The 18232-nt window shown below is 42.7% G+C and overlaps 2 protein-coding genes across 2 annotated transcripts in view; one reads left to right on the top strand and one right to left on the bottom strand.

Annotated features, from left to right (window-relative positions):
• Pate1 (prostate and testis expressed 1) overlaps positions 1-1795 on the bottom strand; it is a 2529-nt gene extending 734 nt beyond the window's left edge. Inside the window, exons 1-2 of the mRNA XM_013009462.1 lie at positions 1744-1795; positions 433-555 (exon numbers count right to left, since the gene is read on the bottom strand). Of these exons, the coding sequence (XP_012864916.1) occupies positions 433-555; positions 1744-1795 (175 nt within the window). The remainder of the gene's footprint in view (positions 1-432; positions 556-1743) is intronic.
• Positions 1796-9865: 8070 nt separating this feature from the next.
• LOC105980577 (prostate and testis expressed protein 4-like) lies at positions 9866-12235 on the top strand. The gene is made up of 3 exons (XM_013009463.1): positions 9866-9932; positions 10656-10799; positions 12051-12235. The coding sequence occupies exons 1-3, from the start codon at positions 9866-9868 to the stop codon at positions 12233-12235; spliced, it is 396 nt and encodes a 131-aa protein (XP_012864917.1).
• The last annotated feature ends 5997 nt before the right edge of the window (positions 12236-18232 follow it).

Consider the following 18232-nt stretch of genomic DNA (forward strand, 5'->3'; position numbering starts at 1 on the left):
TGTGTGTGTGTGTGTGTGTGTGTGTGTGTGTGTGTGTGTATGCCAGTACTGGGGCTTGAACTCAGGGATTGAGCTCTATTCCTTAGCTTTTTTACTCAAAGCTGGCGTTCTACCATTTGAGCTACAGATCCACTTTTGCTGATTAATTGAAGATAGGAGTATCACACAGACTTTCTTGCCCAGGCTGGCACCAAACCATGAGCCTCAAATCTCAGCCTCCTGAGTGACTAGGATGTCAAGAATGAGCCACCAGGGCCCCGCCATCTGTTTTTGTCATGAGGGCACAGGATGAGGGCCAAAGATATCAGTCATCCTAGACATAAACCTGCTGGTAGTAGCCAGAGTCAACCTCTCCCCCCATTGCAGTGGCCCATGGGGCCTCTTGGATTCCCCCCCCCACCTTGTCTTTCTTTTCCCCACCCTACAACATACCTTTGTACAGCATCCCAATTGCACAGGCCTCTTCTGCTGTGGCTGTGCAGACTCCTCTTCCTCTGGAGCACTTTTCACCAGGGAACATAAGGTGACACATCCTACACTGAATAAGGTGCCTCTCTTGGACACAGAAAGAGGGCATAGAAGTGAAAGATGGCATGACCTTGAAAGGACCCATCCCCCCTTCCGATTTTGAACTTTGCATGGCGTTGCATGCTTTTACCATAAACTGTGAACACTCTCCCCTATCGAAATGGGCTAAAGCAAGAGAGGGGCTGGAGTTTAAGGTCTTAAGGGTTTTATCTTGAAAGGTGAGCAGGGAAAGAAAGGTCGAGGAGAAAGAATAGAAACCTCCATTGTGAGGTGCTGGGTTGTGTGTACTCACCAGAAGCTGTGTGTACTCACCAGAATCATGTTTGTCAATGGCTACTTGAATGTCTGTGCTGGCAAAGAAGAGGGAGGGAAAAGTCATCTGCAAATTTGTCTTAGATGTACCTCCTGCCCAGTGCTTCTGTCATTCCCCTCCTCGGGGCTTATTCTCTACTCAGCCTGGAGCCAGAACAAGCCAAGGCTCGCGCTGTCTTTTCAAAGCTTAGTCACCCACTCAAGATGCTGTCCACCCCGTCTTTCTTTCTAGCTCTCTTCATCTTTTTAGAGCTTCTCAGACTCCCATCCCTGTGGGATGTAACACAGGCCAGAAGGAAGAGGAGAAAGGCACACTTAACAACTCAACTCTTTTCTATCCAATTGACCTTCTGTAGTTGTTCTTACCTGGGACCTGACAAGGGAGACATTCGTCTGAGACTCCTGATTGCTACACTTTAGTTTTGGATGGTTGGTGCCTGTAAAGTCAACATTCTACCTCCTCCTTCTTTCCTTCCCATCATAAACATACCCTGTCCGGTGGCTGTTAAGAGTTAGGTTCCTGTTACCCACCCTAAACCACCTTCCTCCCATTCCTGTCTTGCATCCATTTCTACTTACCTGAACTCTCTTTCTCTGCAAATGACCCAGACAGGACTGTTGAAATGACAAAAAAAAATGATACATTGTCTGAAGATCTCATTTTCCATCCCCCATCTCACAGCTTTTAGGGAAATCCTCTCAGTTGCTCTGTTTCCTACCTGTTTCCTCCTATAAAGGCCTTTCTTTAATGTCAGGGACAGTTCACACATTGTAGGTAAAAATCAGGGCACAGAGTTAACAGCTCACCATATCTGTGTTACCATAAAGGCTCTGAGCTATGGATTGCTGGCTCATTTCTAGATCCTGGACACTTCTGACTAGCCATCAATCCTTGGAACTCACCCCTAAAGCAGGAGAGCAAGGTGAGGAGGCTCAGCAGGAGGGACCTGCTCATTTTAGAGGAAAGAGGACCGGGTTAGGGCAGGAAAGTTCAAAATTACCTATTTATACACCTGCAGGCTGGGCTTCCACAGGAAGGGTTAGGGGTGGGGACACAGAAGATGTCCTTGAAAGGCATCTTCAGCTCCTAGGGAAATAAGTGATGCTGTCATTTCTCTTCTTGGCTACTTGGAGGAAGATAGGTGAGCTAGGAAAGTCCCAATGCTAACTTATTCCAGTCACGCCACTCAAGATTTTGGTTGTCAAGTTTTCTGATCTCGGCAGCAAAGCATACTGTGAGAAGACACAAGGATCAACCAGAGCTGGATGCACAGTTCTAGAGTGATCTACATTAAGGTGCTCATTAAAAGCTAAGAGAAGGGCTGGGAAGGTGGCTCAGTGGTAAAGTGCTTGCCTTGCATGTGTGAGGCCCTGGGTTCAATTCCTCAGCACCACATAAACAGAAAACGCCAGAAGTGTGGCTCAAGTGGTAAAGCACTAGCCTTGAGCTGAAGAGCTAAGGGACAGCACCCAGGCCCAGAGTTCAAGCCCCACGACAGACAACAACAAAGAAAGAAAGAAAGAAACAAACAAACAAAAAGAAAGAAAGAAAGAGAGAGAGAAAGAAAGAAAGAAAGGAATAAAGAAAGAAAGCTAAGAGAATACATGCATATACATAATTGGCTGGGTGCTATTGGCTCAGGCCTGTAATCCTAGCTACTCAGGAGGCTGAGATCTGAGGATCCTAGTTCAAAGCTAGCCCAGGCAGGATAGTTTGTAAGCCTCTCATATCTAACTAGCTACCAGAAAACCAGAGGTGGCATTGTGGCTAAAAGTGGTAGAGCACCAGCCCTGAGCAATAAAGCTCAGAGACAGCACCCAGGCCCTGAGTTCAAGCTCCACAACCAACAAAACTAACAAACAATTCTTGGATGGAAACTCACCTTCTATTTATCATTATTTACAATGGATGTTCTTTTTACAGGGAATTCAGTAAAAACATACTGCTTGATTGATACCTGAAACACTTTCACATCATGACCTTTTTTGAATTGATTGAACAGGCTGATGGAGAGTCATGATATCTCACTGTGGCAGATGTCCCAGTGATAAAGCAATGAAAAGAGAGGAAGAACAGCAGGTACTGTTCCAACGCACTACCTTAGATTCCAAAGCCAGTACAATGGGTCTTAATGACCCGGGAGGGAAGGCACAGTCCCTACTGCACAGGATTTGAAGCCTGTTCAGATCAGATCAACTTTTCCTCCCCTCAGGCAAGTGAAGAGCACAGCTCCAAATAGCACTGGAGGAAATCAGAGCTACCCTCTGTTGTTTTTTTATTTTTTGGTTGGTTGTAGAGCTTGAACTCAGGACCTGGGAGCCGTCCCTGAGATCTTTTTGCTCAAGGCCAGTGCTCTACCCCTTTGAGCCACAGCGCCACTCCTGTTTTCTGGTGGCTTATTGGAGATAAGAGTCTCATAGACTTTCCTGCCCAGGCTGGCTTTGAACTGGGATCCTCAGATCTCAGCCTCCTGGGTAGCCAGAATTATAGACATGAGCCACCAGTGCCCAGAGAGAGCTACTTTCTTGAAGGATATGAAAGACAGAGGGAGTATCCAGATGTTCCCATCTGACAAAGAGCTTACAAGAAGTGCCTCTGGGGAGAATATGTAGACATTCACTTTGTCCACAGGTCCGTAGTCAGCCCTTTCCTCTTGTGCTAAGGACAAAGGAATGCTGTATCACAGTGACAAAGGAAGTCTGCCTAAGATTCATGGGTAAAAAGTCCAATAACTTATCCATTGTTCCTATTACAGCATATAGGTTAAAAGAAATTTCCTGGATTTTCAATGTACTGTAACACAAATCAGAGAACTTCTCCTCTTTCTTCTTCTTCTTCCTCCTCCTCCTCCTTTCTTCTTTCTTCTCTTCTTTTCTTCTTCTTTCTTCTTCCTCCTCCTTCTTTCTTCTTCTATCTTTAACTAGTGTAAAAAGGGATTTCAATTCAACAGGTCTGTTTATGAGAACAATGTATCTTGATTCCATCGTTCTTACCCATCTCTCCCAGCCCCATCCGTCCCCTCAAGTTAGCTGGCTCCATTTTTCACATATGTATATTGGCTATTATGACTCTAATAGGCCACCTCTCCTCTCTTCATTCATCTGTCAAAGTCTTCCCTTTGACTTCTGCTCCCTACTTCCCCAAACATGTTTCTGCTTCATTTTGGTAAATGATGTCAGTTTCAAAGTGTTGCACCATTGGAATTCTCCACTGCACAAATCATGTTTTAGTCAGTTTGTTTGTGTATAAATGCATGTGGCCCTGTATATATTTTCATATATGTTTATGAGTTAGAGCTAACTTCCACATAAGTGAGAAAAACAAACAAACATGAGCCCTTTGACTCTCAGCCTGGCTTACTTCACTTAATATAATTTTTCTGAGATCTCTATCTAAGATGAACTCAGCTAAAGAGAAATTTAGTACTCTTCCAGTACTTTCCATGGTACATTCGCCAGTAGGTGGAGGCCCCACCCTATGGGTGCTTCTCATCCACCGAGCACTGCCTGGTAGCGCAGAGCTATTATTTTATGTACTAGATATTTTATAATAGCTTCCTCCGGAATGTTAAAGTGATGCCTTTGTGTTCCAAAAGATTGTTCTGAAACTCTTACTTAAGCCGTTTCTGTCTTGTTAGTTCCTTGGAGTAAAATACCAACAAACACAAACTTAGTTAAAAAAATTATTTTGGTCAATCGTGGGGCTTGAACTCTGGGCCTGGGCGCTGCCCCTCAGCTCTTCAGCTCAAGCCAAGCACTCTACCACTTAAGCCACATTACCACTTCCAGTTTTCTGGTGGTTTATTGGAGATAAGAGTCCTGCCCAGGCTGGCTTTGACCTGCGATCCTCAGATCTCAGCCTCGTGAGTAGCTAGGATTATAAGCGTGAACCACTGGGCACCAGGCAGTAAAATATTCTTAAAAGGGTTAGATATGGAGACAAAAGATTTATCAGCAAAAGGCTAATCCAGTATGCAAAATTTAATCAATGAGATATGTCACATTAATAGAATAAAATACAATTAGATTGTATCGATAGGATAATAACTGCCACACAAATCGCCCAATAGGTACAGAGAAAAATGTCTGAAAGAATTTAACTACTTTCCCTATAAAAATACTTAGCAAAGAAGTGACAGAAGAGAGTCTAGTTTGATTAAGGGCATTGAGGAAGAACCGACTCTATAAATAAAAGGGAAGATTGAAATCTTTCCTCTGAGATCTAGACCTGGATATAGATATATATTCTTTCCATTTCTGTTCACTGTTGCACTGAAATTTCTGTCAAGGGCAATCAGGTAAGGATAAGAAATTAAAGACATAAATTTTTTTAAAGTAGGAGATAAAACTACCTATATTTAGCAATGGAATAAATATTTATTTAGAAGATCCTAAAGAACCTGCTAAAAGAAATTCTTTACTACTCTCTCTCTGTCTCTGTCTATTGTCTGTTGTCTCTGTCTGTCTGTCTGTCTCTGCCTCTCTCTAATCATAAATAAACTTCCATATATCTATACAATGGAATATTATTCAGCAATGTAAAAGAATGAACTATTGATACATGTAACAATAGGTCCTACGGGAAGGGGTAATGCTGAATGAAAAGCATTCAATCTCAAATGATAATGCAATTTATGATGTCATTTACGTACCACTCTTAGAATGACACAATCATAGTGGTGGCAAATGTTACCAGTGCTTAGAAGGCTCTAGAGTTAGGTGGAGAGTCTGCCTATAAATGGTGTAGCATGAAAGAATTTCTTGGTATTTTACACAAACTGTGCATGTGGCAAAATTTCATAGTAATACACATCAAAACACAAATAATGTCAAAACTAATGAGACTAAAAAAAGATCTTCAGTCATTAATACTGAATCAATGTATATTTTCTGGTTTAGGAAATTGAGGACGGTATCATGGGAAAGCCAGGTAAAAGATGCACAGAAGTCAGGCACCAGTGGCTCATGATTGTAATACTGTCTACTCAAGAGGTTGAAGTCTGAAGATCATAGTTCAGATCTATCTCAGGCAGACAATCCATGAAACTCTCTTATTTTACTTTTTATTGTTATTATAAAGGCCATACACAGAGGGGTTACAGTTATAGAAGTCAGATAAAGAGTACATTTCTCTTTGGACAATGTCACCCTTTTCCTCATTCTCTCCCAGTTTTTCCCTCCCATCCTCACCCACAAGTTGTATAGTTCATTTGAAATATAGTGTCTAGTGAGTACCACTGCTGCATTCGTTCACACTTTGTCCCTCTGTTTCTGTGCCCCCCTTACCCTCCCAAAGATAGATGAATGAACAAACAAGACAAAAAGAAAAAATGAAGGAAAAAAATCTATTGCTTCCATTTCCTGGAATTCTTTCAATAAATATTACTTTATATGATCGGAGGTACAGAGGCATTGTGCCCTTGTGGTCCTCCCCTAAGAATATCCTCCTGTGGTCTCACTGTGTGTGAATGCCCAGAGTCCTGTACAATATACCATGTTCCGGTGCACTTTAGATCTAGCTTCTGCAAATGAGAGAAAACACATGCTCTTTGTCTCTCTGAGTGTGGCTTATCTCATTTCACATGATTTGTTCTAGGTCCATCCATTTCCCTGCAAATGAAGTAAATTATTCTCTCTAATGCATCCATTTCCCTGCAAATGAAGTAAATTATTCTCTCTAATGGCTGGGTAAAATTCAATTGTGTATAGGTACCACATTTTTTTTGGATCCACTCATTTATTGTAGGGCATCTGGGCTGTTTCCACAACTTGGCTATTGTGAATAGTGCAGCAATGAACATGGATGTGCAAGTGTCTTTATATCCTGGCTTGTGATGTCCTGGATAGATGCCCAGGCTGGGTCATAGGGAAGATTTATGTTTAGTTTTTTGAGGAACCTGTAGACTGCTGTCCAGAGTGGTTGTACTAGTTTACATTCCCACCAACACTGCAATAGGGTTCCTTTCCCTCACATCCCTGGCAACATTTGGTAGACTGTTCTTAATTACGTTGTTTTTCTTCCTGGAGAAGTTGTATAGGTTGTATTAGATTTATTCCTAGATATTGGGGCCATTGTTGCAGGAACAGGGTAGGATCCATTGCCTGGGGTCAGGGGAACAGAATACCCTGTCCCTGGGGCCTTAACTGGAGGTGGTTTTGATGATAAAAGAGTAGATGGGCAGCAGATGAAAGGGGAAAAGTTCGTTCAGCTGAGAAGAGGGAACACATGGCACTCACAAGCAGCTCAAACTCTTGGCAGCATTTGGAAGTAGGTAGAGAAGACAAAAGAGAGCCTCAGAACATTTAGAAGCTAGAAATGCACTCAAGGAAGAAAACCAGCTCTGATAACTTCAGAGATTCAAGCATGTATCCAAATGATGAGCATGGAAGGGTATGAAAGGTTGTATACAGAAGTATACATCCTCAGTTTCCTGAGCTTATATATTTTTACATGCTGTGTAAGAAAGCTAGGATGGAGTCTAGGGCTTGTGTGTGCTAGGAAAGTGTTCTACCATGGCTCTATGTCTCTATAGGAGCCTAGAAAGGGAGATTCTCATGAACTTTCCACATTCTCCCCCCCCCCCATTCCAGAAAAGTGACTCACCCAAACAGAAGTCTACATGCAGCTTCAAAGTCACCCTTAGGAGAACTCTCAGTTTGGGTGCAACCAAAGTTCCAACTCTCCACAGGGTATTAGTTACTATGTTTCAGTATCATCATTCTAATAGGGATGTATTCACAACATGCTACCATGATGGCTTTACCAGAGTGCTATGGTTTGGGTATGGATTGAATGTGACCTTGGAAGACTCACTTACTGAAAGCTTGGTCACCCAAGTTGTGTCAAGGTGACAGAATCTCTAAGAGGTGAAAGGTGACCTAGCCACTCAGAAGACTGAGATCTAAGGATCACAGTCCGAAGCCAGCTCTGGCAGAAAAGTCTATGAGGCTCTAATTGTTAATTAGCTAGCAAAAAGCTAAAAGTGGAAGCATGGCTCAAATGGCAGAGCACCAGCCTTGAGTGAAAAAGCTGAGTGAGAGCATGAGGCTTTGAGCTCAAGCCCCAGTGCCAGCACAGAAGTCAAATGCACAAAGCAACAAAGCCTTGAGCAAAACCAGCTCAAGGACAGCGCCCAGGCCCTGAGTTCAAACGCCATGACTGACAAAAATGAATGAATGAATAAATAACTGATAAAAGGGCTGGAAGTATGGTTCCAATGGTAAGAGTACCTGCCTAGCAAGTATGAAGCTCTGATCAGGTTCAAACCCCCTGTGCCAGAAAGGAAGAAAGAAAGAAAGAAAGAAAGAGAGAGAGAGAGAGAAAGAGAGAGAGAAAGAAAGAAAGAGAGAAAGAGAGAAAGAGAGAGAGAGAATGAGAGAGAAAGAGAGAGAGAAAGAGAGAGAGAAAGAAAGAGAGAGAAAGAGAGAGAGAAAGAGAGAAAGGAAGGAAGAAAGAAAGGAAGAAAGAAAGAGAGAGAAAGAGAGAGAGAAAGAGAGAGAGAAAGAGAGAGAGAAAGAGAGAGAGAAAGAAAGAGAGAGAACGAGAGAAAGAGAGAAAGGAAGAGAGAAAGGAAGGAAGGAAGAAAGAAAGAAAGGAAGAGAGAAAGAAAGAAAGAGAAAGAAAGAAAGAAAGAAAGAAAGAAAGAAAGAAAGAGAGAAAGAAAGAGAGAAAGAAAGAAAAAGAATATTGTCTCCATGTGTTTGCATATGTAACCTCCTATTTTTGTCTGGCTATCGGTGCCTAGTTTTATTTCATTGTGATCTGATAAAATACAAAAAGTTACTTTAATTTTTAAATGTTCATTAAAATTTAACTTATGTCCAAAAATGTCAGCTATTTTGCAGAAAGTTCTATGAACTTCCAGGAAGAATGTATATTAATGACTGTTGGGTAGAATAGACTTTTTAATTCCATTTGATCTAGAGGATCATTTAATTCTGAAGTTTCTTTGTTGATTTTCATCTGGATGATCTATCTGTCGGTGAGAGTAGAGTATTGAAGTCACTCACTAACATTGTGTTGGGATCTATGATTTTATGTCCAACGGTATTATTTGTTTTATGAAATTGGATATGCCAATGCTTGGTATATATACATATGTTTTCCATTGTTATGAATCCTTCTCCTTGCCAATATGAAATTGGCCTTTGTCTCCTATGACTAATGTTTATTTAAAGCCTATTTTTTCTAGGTGTGAGTTTAGCTACCCTAGTTGTTTTGGGCTCCATTTGCTTGGAATACATTTTTAACAACTCTTCACTTTAAACCTGTATTTGTCTTTGCCAGTGAGGTGTATTTCTAGTAGGCAACAAACAGTTGCTAGTCTTATTTTTTTTAATCCAATGAATGTACCAGTCTGTGTCTTTTAACTGGATAATTTGGATCATTAAAATTCATTAAAATTATTGATGGGAATGTAATTCCTATCATTTGGGGCAATGTTTGATTCTTAAGTCTTATTTGCTTATCTACTCTTCTAGTGAAATTTATTCTTTCCTCTGTGTGTGTGTGTGTGTGTGCGCGCGCGCGCCCGCACGCGCGTGTGCATGAGTGTGCTGGTCCTGGGACTTGAACTCAGGACCTGCGCATTGTCCCTAAGCTTTTTTGCTCAAAGGTAGCATTCTACCAAATGAGCCACAGCTCCAGCCACACTTCCAGCTTTTGGTGTGTTAGAGATTAGAGTCTCTCGGGCCTTTCTGCCTGGGCTGGCTTCAAATGGGGATCCTCAGATCTCTTTCCTATTATTAATTAAGCCCTTGATTAGAGGCTCTGGGAGAGCTGTGGGCCAGGGAGAGGAAGCAGAACACCCACTCTCCTGTGGGTAAGAGGTAGGGCTTCTTAATACTAGCAGACTGACTTTACCATTTGCAGCTCAGAAGAACATTATTCACAGAACTGGAAACTAGGGAAGAAACTTCAGCTTCATCACCACCTGGCATCCAGGCCAGTGCACCATTGCTGAACCCTTCCTAGATCTCAATAGCTGGCCTCATCACTCCTTTCCTTTGTATCTTCCCCGCCTGCATGGACCGGCTCCTGTTCTTGATGCTCCCAGGAGTCCTCCTGGTTTTGTGTCAGCCACACATGGAAGGTGAGTTCTGTGGCTGAGAAGCAAAAGTGGATTAGGACAATGGGATCTGGAAGGAATGTACCCGTTAAGAAGGACAGTGGGAGCAATGCTTGTAGAAGCCATGTCCCTGAGCCTCTAGCTGGCACACAGATGCTTTTTGCCACGGGAGCTCTTCCTGGGGACCCATCTGTCTAATAACGACTCCACCAAACTCCAGTTCTAGGCTCCAGAGCGTTATCAGGAGGGTTCTTGATGAGAAAGGTAATAGAGAATAATGCGGGGGGGGGCAATCTAGAAATGGGTTTATAGGAGAATAGTAGGGCCATTTTCCCTAATTAAGGCCTGAATCTTGATTCAAAGAAAAAAAGCAGAAGAGAGATCATCAATCCTTGTCTCTATTGGACCCTCGTTCCGCTCTCCTCCTTGCCCAGCCCTACAAGCAATGAAAAGTCCACATTGGCAGCCCCTTTAGAAATCACAGCTACAGGCTGAGCCTATAGAGAGAGGACAACGTTTCCAAGAAATCCTAAGAGTTCTAAAAACACATTCCCCAGAAACCTGGGCTTGTTTGGGAGATAGACCTAGAATAAATGGACTCCAGATGGCCCAGCAGTATGTCTAGGGATGCCTCTGCGGTCCAGGGTCCCAGCCTCCAGTCAAACACCTCTATCAGCAACTCTCGCATCGGCTTCCCACTGGCTGGTCTGCCCTGTTCTTACTCTATGCTCCTGACCTCATATCCAGATCCTCCGCAGCATTCTATCATGTGCACCTCCTGTGATGAATTTGTTAGAAAGAGATGCAAAAAGAATCTAAGTCGCTGTGAAGCCAGATACCCTGACTTCGCATGCCAGTCTAAGGAGGTGTATATGCAGCATATGACTGGAGGTAAGGAGACCGGAAGAAGGGAGTGAAGGGAGATGGCCTAGGGAGAAAAACAGCACTGGATTTGAAATCAGAAGTTTGTCATCCCATGAGCTTTGGCGTTCACTTAGCCAAATTCTCGTCTGTACAACTATTTGGTTTTTACTTTTGAGTCCAGAACTCTTTTATTATTTGTATGTGTGCATGTGTGTGTGCGCATGCCAGCACGGATGTGTGAACTCAAAGCCTGGCATGTTTTGCCTGGATTTTTTTCACTCAAAGCTAGAGTGCTCTACCACTTGAGCCACACCTCCACATTCAGCTTTTTGCTGATTAATTGCAGACAAAAGTCTCATGGACTTTTCCTGCCTGCGCTGGCTTGGAACTTCAATCCTCAGACCTCAGCCTACTAGGTAGTTAGAATTACAAATATGAGTCACCAGCACCCAGCTTGTACATTAAAAAAAAAAAGTATTATTTAGCCCAGTGCTGGTGGCTCATGTCTGTAATCCTAGCTACTCAGGAGGCTGAGATCTGAGGATTATGGTTCAAAGCCAGTCCAGACAGGAAAGTCTGTGAGACTCATATCTCTAATAAATCACCAGAAAACTAGAAGTGGCACTGTGGCTCAAGTGGTAGAGCACTTGCCTTGAGCTGAAGAGCTGAGGGACAGTGCCCAAGTCCAGAGTTCAAGCCCCATGACCAACAACACACAAAAAAGCATTACTTATTATTTTGATTGTATCAAGTTATGCAGGCACATGTAACAAATGCACACAATACAATGTGGAATGATCAAATAGAATAGCTAGCATTTTCATGGACTTAAACATTAAAAAAGAAAAATTGGTGTGTCAGTTTGCCAGGCTTGAACTCAAGGCCTTACACTCTTGTTTGGCTTTTGCACTCAAGGTTAGGGATAAAATAAAAAAGAATTTGGTTTTAATAAGTACCCTCCAAATTCCTACCCACATTTGATATTCAATGGTTTAAGTTCTATATGCTATAAATGCATGTGTGGGGTACAGGGTGAGCTGCCTTGGGAGACCTGCTTTTGTGGAAGGGTTTTCAAGTCTCAAGCTCTTCTTCAGAGAATGAGAGGGGAGGGAAGAGGAGGGGAGGGGAGGGAAGGGAAGGGGAAGGGAAGGGAAGGGCAGGGCAGGGCAGGGAAGGGGAGGGAAGGGGAGGGGAGGGGAGGGAAGGGAAGGGAAGGGCAGTTTAGACACTGTCTCTATCACTGATCTAATCTGAGGCCTCTCTCTTACTCCTCTACAGAATACGAGTACAAATATTCCATCCTGGGCTGCCCAGATAGATGCATGGAATATGTGTACATCTCTAGGTGGCAGAAAATTATCTTCAACTGCTGTCATGAAAACTACTGCAACGGCTTGCCGATACAGCATAATGTCCAGGAAAATCCCTTCTGGTTAAAATATTTTCCCAACACTACCAATTGATTTGCAAGGCCTTCCTCTCGGCCTCGAGCTACTCTTCTTACTTGGTAATCTCAAGATTTGGAAATGTCTTCACTCCCAACCTCTGCCTCCCTGCTGTCTTCTCTCCTGGAGAGGCTCATTGAAATGCCATCTAAGCCTATATCAGATTCCAGAGTCTGGGTCTGCTGTTCTGGCTGGGAGCCAAACCCCAAGTCTAGACGAAAATGGGATGGATTAGGCTGTGCTGGCACATTTATAAGACCACAAATGCTTTACAAAAGAAGCTGTAATTTAAAATATAATAAATAATAACCACACATAGAGGATTCCTGGGCAGTTTCCATAATGAAATATTCTGGTCAGAGAATTGTCTGACAAAAGTCACTGAATTAGCTAGTCTCCAGTGGCTCACACCTGTCATCCTAGCAATTCGTGAGGCTGAGATCTGAGAATCACTGTTCGAAGCCAGTCTGTGAAACTCTTAGCTCCAATGAATCACAGAAAAAGCCACAAGTGGCTGGGCGCTGGTGGCTCATGCCTGTAATCCTAGCTACTCAGGAGGCTGAGATCTGAGGATCACGGTTCAAAGCCAGCCCGGGCAGGAAAGTCCGTGAGACTCTTATCTCCAATAAACCACTAGAAAACCAGAAATGGCGCTGTGGCTCAAGCAGTACAGTACTCGCCTTGAGCTGAAGGGCTGAGGGACAGCGCCTAGGCACAGAGTTCAAACCCACGACCAACGAAAAAAGAAAAAGAAAAGAAAAAGCCACAAGTGGCACTGTGGCTCAAGTGGCAAAGCACTAGCCTTGAGCAAAAGGAGCCCAGGGACAGTGCCTAGATCCAGAGTTCAAGTCCCAGGACTGGAAAGAAAAAAAGTTATTGAGTTATTTCATTCCTCAAAGGTTTTGGATCCTAATTCCTGGAACACCCTTTATGTTCTGAAAGGGAGGGTCCGGCTTTCCACAGGGATCTTCTGACTTCCATTTGGGAAGGAAAGGAAATTTTCTGGCAACTGTAGGCTACAACTCTTAAAAAGCAGAGTTTTAAAAAGTATTATTTAATCCCTATTAATTGTGTAGGTTATTTTCTCTGTGTAATTTCTGTACATACATATGCTGTGCCTTGTTTGAATCCATCCTCCTTCACTCTTCACTCCCCTCTTCCTGGTCTCTTCCTCCCCTTATTAGTCCCTCTTCTATTCTCAAACAATCATCATTAAAATTCTTTGTTTACATTCTGCATATGTCAGAAAACATAAAATGTCAGTTTCTGAGTCTGACTTCTTTCACGTAACATGATCGAGAGTTCCGTCCATTTTCCTTCCAATCACATGTTCCCATTCTTCTTTGGGCAGTGCTAGGGTTGGAACTCAGAGCTCTGTGATTGCTAGGCAGCTACTTGACTACTGAGCCAGGCCATCAGCGATTCTATCCTTCTGTTTGGCTAACGCTGTTGGGTATGCATAAACCGAAAAATAAATATAGCATACTTTCTTTCTCTTATATTGTTATAGTACTGGGGATGGAACTCAAGGCTTTCTGCTTACTAGGCAAATGCTCTACTACTTGAGCCTTGCCCCTAGTCCTTTTGTCTTTAGTTTGTTTTTCATAGAGAGTCTTTCTTGTGTTAGCTTTGCCCAGGCTGGCCTCTAACGGTGATCCTCCTACCTCTGCCTCTTAAGTTGCTGGGACCACAATTATGTACCACCATGCCTTGCTTGTTTCTGAGATAGGATCTTGATAACTTTTGACCAGACTAAGCACAAGCCATGGTTTTCTGATCTCTGCCTCTAGCTAGGATTATAGGCATGGACCTCCAAGCCTGACTTCACAATTTTTTTAACCATTCACCTGATGATGAGTACCTAGACTGATCCCATAACTTACCACTATCAAATAGAGCCAAAATAACCATGACTATGTATATGTACCAAAGAGCACAAATTCTGGAAGAGATTGTTTGAATATGGATCCTATGACTCCCTTTTATAAATCCTAATGACCTTGAACAATTATCTTTCTTGATTTTGGTCAAGTAATAGGAGATCAGCTCAGCAGGATGCAATCACTATCAAAAGCATACTTGCTTATAGTTCCCCAAGGGGAGAAAAATCCCCACACAAGGCAAGCCCAACTAGCAAAGGGAGAGGGCAATGTGGGCAAGGGTCTTTAGAAGGAACGGGATGGCAGTATAAACAGGTGTGGGATGGGCCACTTGAATAATTCCATAAAACATATGATGCCTGGGTAATTCAGCAGAAGGTGGAGTGGCCATTCATTGGAATATGTTACTGATAAATGTTATACAGTTGATGGATGCTGGCATGATACGAGGTGAGAGAAGACAGAAACAATAGCCTTGTGTTATATGATGCCACCACTATGAAATGTTGAGACTAAGCAACTCCACCGACACAGAAATCAAAGTAATGGCTGCAGATTTAAGGACAAAGAAGACCGGGGTGTTTTCTAGGTTTGGAGCTTTGAGGGGTAATGGTAAGGATTTTCTGAAATTAGATAGTGCTAGTAGTTATGCAATATTGTGAAGGTACTAAAAGTCACTGTGTAAATCTTGTGAGGTTTATGTTGCTTGAATAATTTTACCTGAGTAAAACAATGACTGTGTAAATAAACACCTATACATCTGCACATGTGTGCATGCCTGTGACACAAACATCCTAAAGTTTATTTTAAAAAATTATTTTCCTGGAGTTGGGAAGGTGGCTCAGTGGTAGAGTGCTTGCCTTGCATGCATGAGGCCCTGGGTTCGATTCCTCAGCACCACATAAGCAAAAAGAAAAAAGCTGGAAGTGGCGCTGTGGCTCAAGTGGTAGAGCGCTAGCCTTGAGCTGAAGAGCTGAGGGACAGCGCCCAGGCCCAGAGTTCAGGCCCCACATTTGGATCCCCCCCAAAAAATTGTTTCCTTAGCTAATACTTTCATTAAAATATATCATTTTCAGATCATATAATGTTCTTTTTGGAAAGATAATGTTATGTCTTATCTTTATAGTGATCACAGAACCTTTTTTTTTTCTATCATGGGGTTTGAACTCTGGACCTGGCGGTTGTACCTGAGCTCTTCAGCTCAAGGCTTGCATTCTACCACTTGAGCCAAATCACCACTTCCAGTGTTCTGATGGTTAACTAGAGATAAGAGTCTCACAGACTTTCCTGCCAGGGCTGACTTTGAACTGCGATCCTGTAGCTAAGATTACAGGTGTGAGCCACCAGGGCCCAGCCTATTTTACAATATTTCTAAATGACATAGAGCATATAAGTATTATTCCAGAGCAATAACAATGACACTTAATTTAATATCATCACCAGGTGAGATGACGAATGGGTCCTTAATTTCTCTGCCAGGTTTTGCTCTATGTTTCAGGTTCTCTATCCCCTTCACAAAGCCAGCCCAGGCAGGAACGTCTGTGAAACTCTTGTCTCCAGTTAACCACAAAAAGAGAAGAGAAGGGAGAGGAGGAGGGCGGGGGAGGAAGAGGAAGGGAGAGAGGAAGGCAGGAAGGCAGGCAAGAAGGAAGGAAGGGAAGGAGGGAGGGATGGAGGGAGGGAGGGAGGGAGGAAAGGAAGGGAAGGAACAGAGTCAGAAGTAGATCTGTGGCTCGAATGCTAGAGTGCTAGCCTCGAGTACAAAAACAAAACAAAAAGCTCAAGGACACCACCCGGGCCTTATTTCAAATCCTGGGATTAGCACAAAAATAATTTAAAATTAAAAGTGTTTTCTTAGGAGTACAAAGGGCTAGAGCATAAGTATAGGTTAGAGTCCACATTATTATCAAGCAGAATTTGCAATTATTCAGAAAAAAAGCAACCATCATAAGTCTGATTAAACTTTCAGTCGATCAGCAATAGAACAATGAACAATCAATGGAAGGTTATGAACAGGAAGAACTGTGAACAAATAAATGGATATCTTCACATTCAACATGGCAATGACTTTGGACAATCTGTATAACCAGAACAACACTTTCCTTTCCCAAGCACCATAGCCATGATCAAATCTGACACTTCACTATGCGTCTAATGTATATACCAGAGCAGGCATGAATCTTCCCAGAGGTTTTTTTTTTTTTAAGGAAAGATACTTCTATGCCAGTTCAATCCATGTGGTCTAGTCAGCCATTCTGGGATCATCAGAAATGAGATTGGTAAGACAAGAGAAAAGAGATACAGCAATCTAAAGCTACCTCAAACTAGTAGAGAGAAATGGGTATATTAATGTCATTGCAAAAGTCAATTGAAAATCAAATAAAAATCTCATTTTCTTGACAGTCTTTCATGCAGTTGGTCTCTCCATGTAATGGGTGTCTGTGGGAGGAAAAAAACAGAAATAAGGTGTAATTTTGGTAGTCAAGATACAAACCCCAATTCAAGAATATATTAAACAAAGCAAGAATATATTAAACAAAAAGTGTAGTCTCTGTGTGTGTGTGTGTGTGTGTGTGTGTGTGTGTGTGTGTGTCTGTTTGTGCCAGTACTGGGACTTGAACTCATAGCTTTTCACTCAAGACTAATGCTCTATCACTTGAGCCATAGCTTTTGATGGGCAATTACAAATAAGACTCTCATGGACTTTCCTGCCCAATCTGGCTACACACCTTGATATTCAAACCTCATCCTCCTGATTAATGTGAGCATCAATGCCTGGCTTAGGGAAGTATATACATATTTTTGAAAAGTTTTTTTTTCCAAAGCAGCTTTTGGTCCCATAGAGACAGTCCTGCTACATCTTCTTAAGCCACATTTAGCAAGATTTCATACTAGGAGTCTTTCCAGTGGGGAAAATATATATTTGTTGCTGACACAGATGGGCACAAAGAACTTGGTGAAAATCTGCTGGTTTTCCAGGCTCTGGAGTCAGCACCAGGGTAGATGGGAGCAATACCAAGTCTACTCTCCAGGACCAGGTAGAATGCAATGACAGGTGCTTTGAATGCAGTGTGCTCGATGTACGGGGATGGATATGGAAGTGAGACTTGGGAGCACAGAGGGGAGTCATGAAGACGTGGACATTTCCAGGGTAGCTGGAAGAAGCTGACACAAGCTTGATTGCCATTGGAACAGCAAGTTTGTTGGAGTTCAGGAGACTCATGAAGGATCTTTACAATGGTGGAGAATTGCTAGCATGCATTCAATTTCCTGATTGATCACAGACTTCTCCAATCAAGGTGATATCATCACAAGGCTCACAGCCTTGTTCCTGGTGCTCAACAGACTCATTTCCAATCTTAAAGGAAGGCCTTGGTTTGAGTCCTGAAAGAGACGTGGGAAATTGCACAGCTCTTGCCAGAGTGCTGGATGCACTTACAACTTGAGAGAAAATTCCAGGATCAGGTAATCGTATAAGATTCTCCATGCTTAGCCAAGCATTCCGCCAACTCCTTCTCACAGACCACACTTCTGAAGACAGGACAATGTCTACACAGGAGAGCTGAGGCTGCAAGGAGAAAACCCGTTCTGAGAGGAGAGGCCACTCATTCCTGTCACTGCCCATAGGGTGAGTAGCTTATCTGAACTCCTTCAGTGTGGTTCTTTTGTTAAGACTAAGCTCTCAGAAACAATAACTTGAAGCAACACACTGAGCCAGAGGAAGTCAGCAGATGACCTAATTTTCTCCCAATAGGAGACAAGGGAACAATTCATTTATTTTGAGATGTTTGGAGTGAAAAAATGTTGCAAGTACAAAAATATCGACATGAAGAGTTTCGAGAATTACTACAGCTAGCTATCTTCTGAAAAAAAAAAAGCAGATGTCATGAAGGAGGAGGCTACAATGCTTGATAACTCAGGCCCTGAGTTCAACAGAAGAAGTTCAACAAAAGAAGGAAAAGAAGAGAAGGGAAGGGAAAGGAAGAGAAGAGAAGAGAAGGGAAGGGAAGGGAAGGGAAGGGAAGGAAGGGAAGGGAAGGGAAGGGTAGGACAAGGCAAGGCAAGGAAAGGAAAGGCAGGCAAGGAAAAAAGAAAAGAAATAAAAGAGCCAAGCACCGGTGGCTCACGACTGTAA

This window comes from Dipodomys ordii, unplaced genomic scaffold (assembly GCF_000151885.1).
Source record: "Dipodomys ordii isolate 6190 unplaced genomic scaffold, Dord_2.0 Scaffold10, whole genome shotgun sequence".
Classification (NCBI taxonomy): domain Eukaryota; kingdom Metazoa; phylum Chordata; class Mammalia; order Rodentia; family Heteromyidae; genus Dipodomys; species Dipodomys ordii.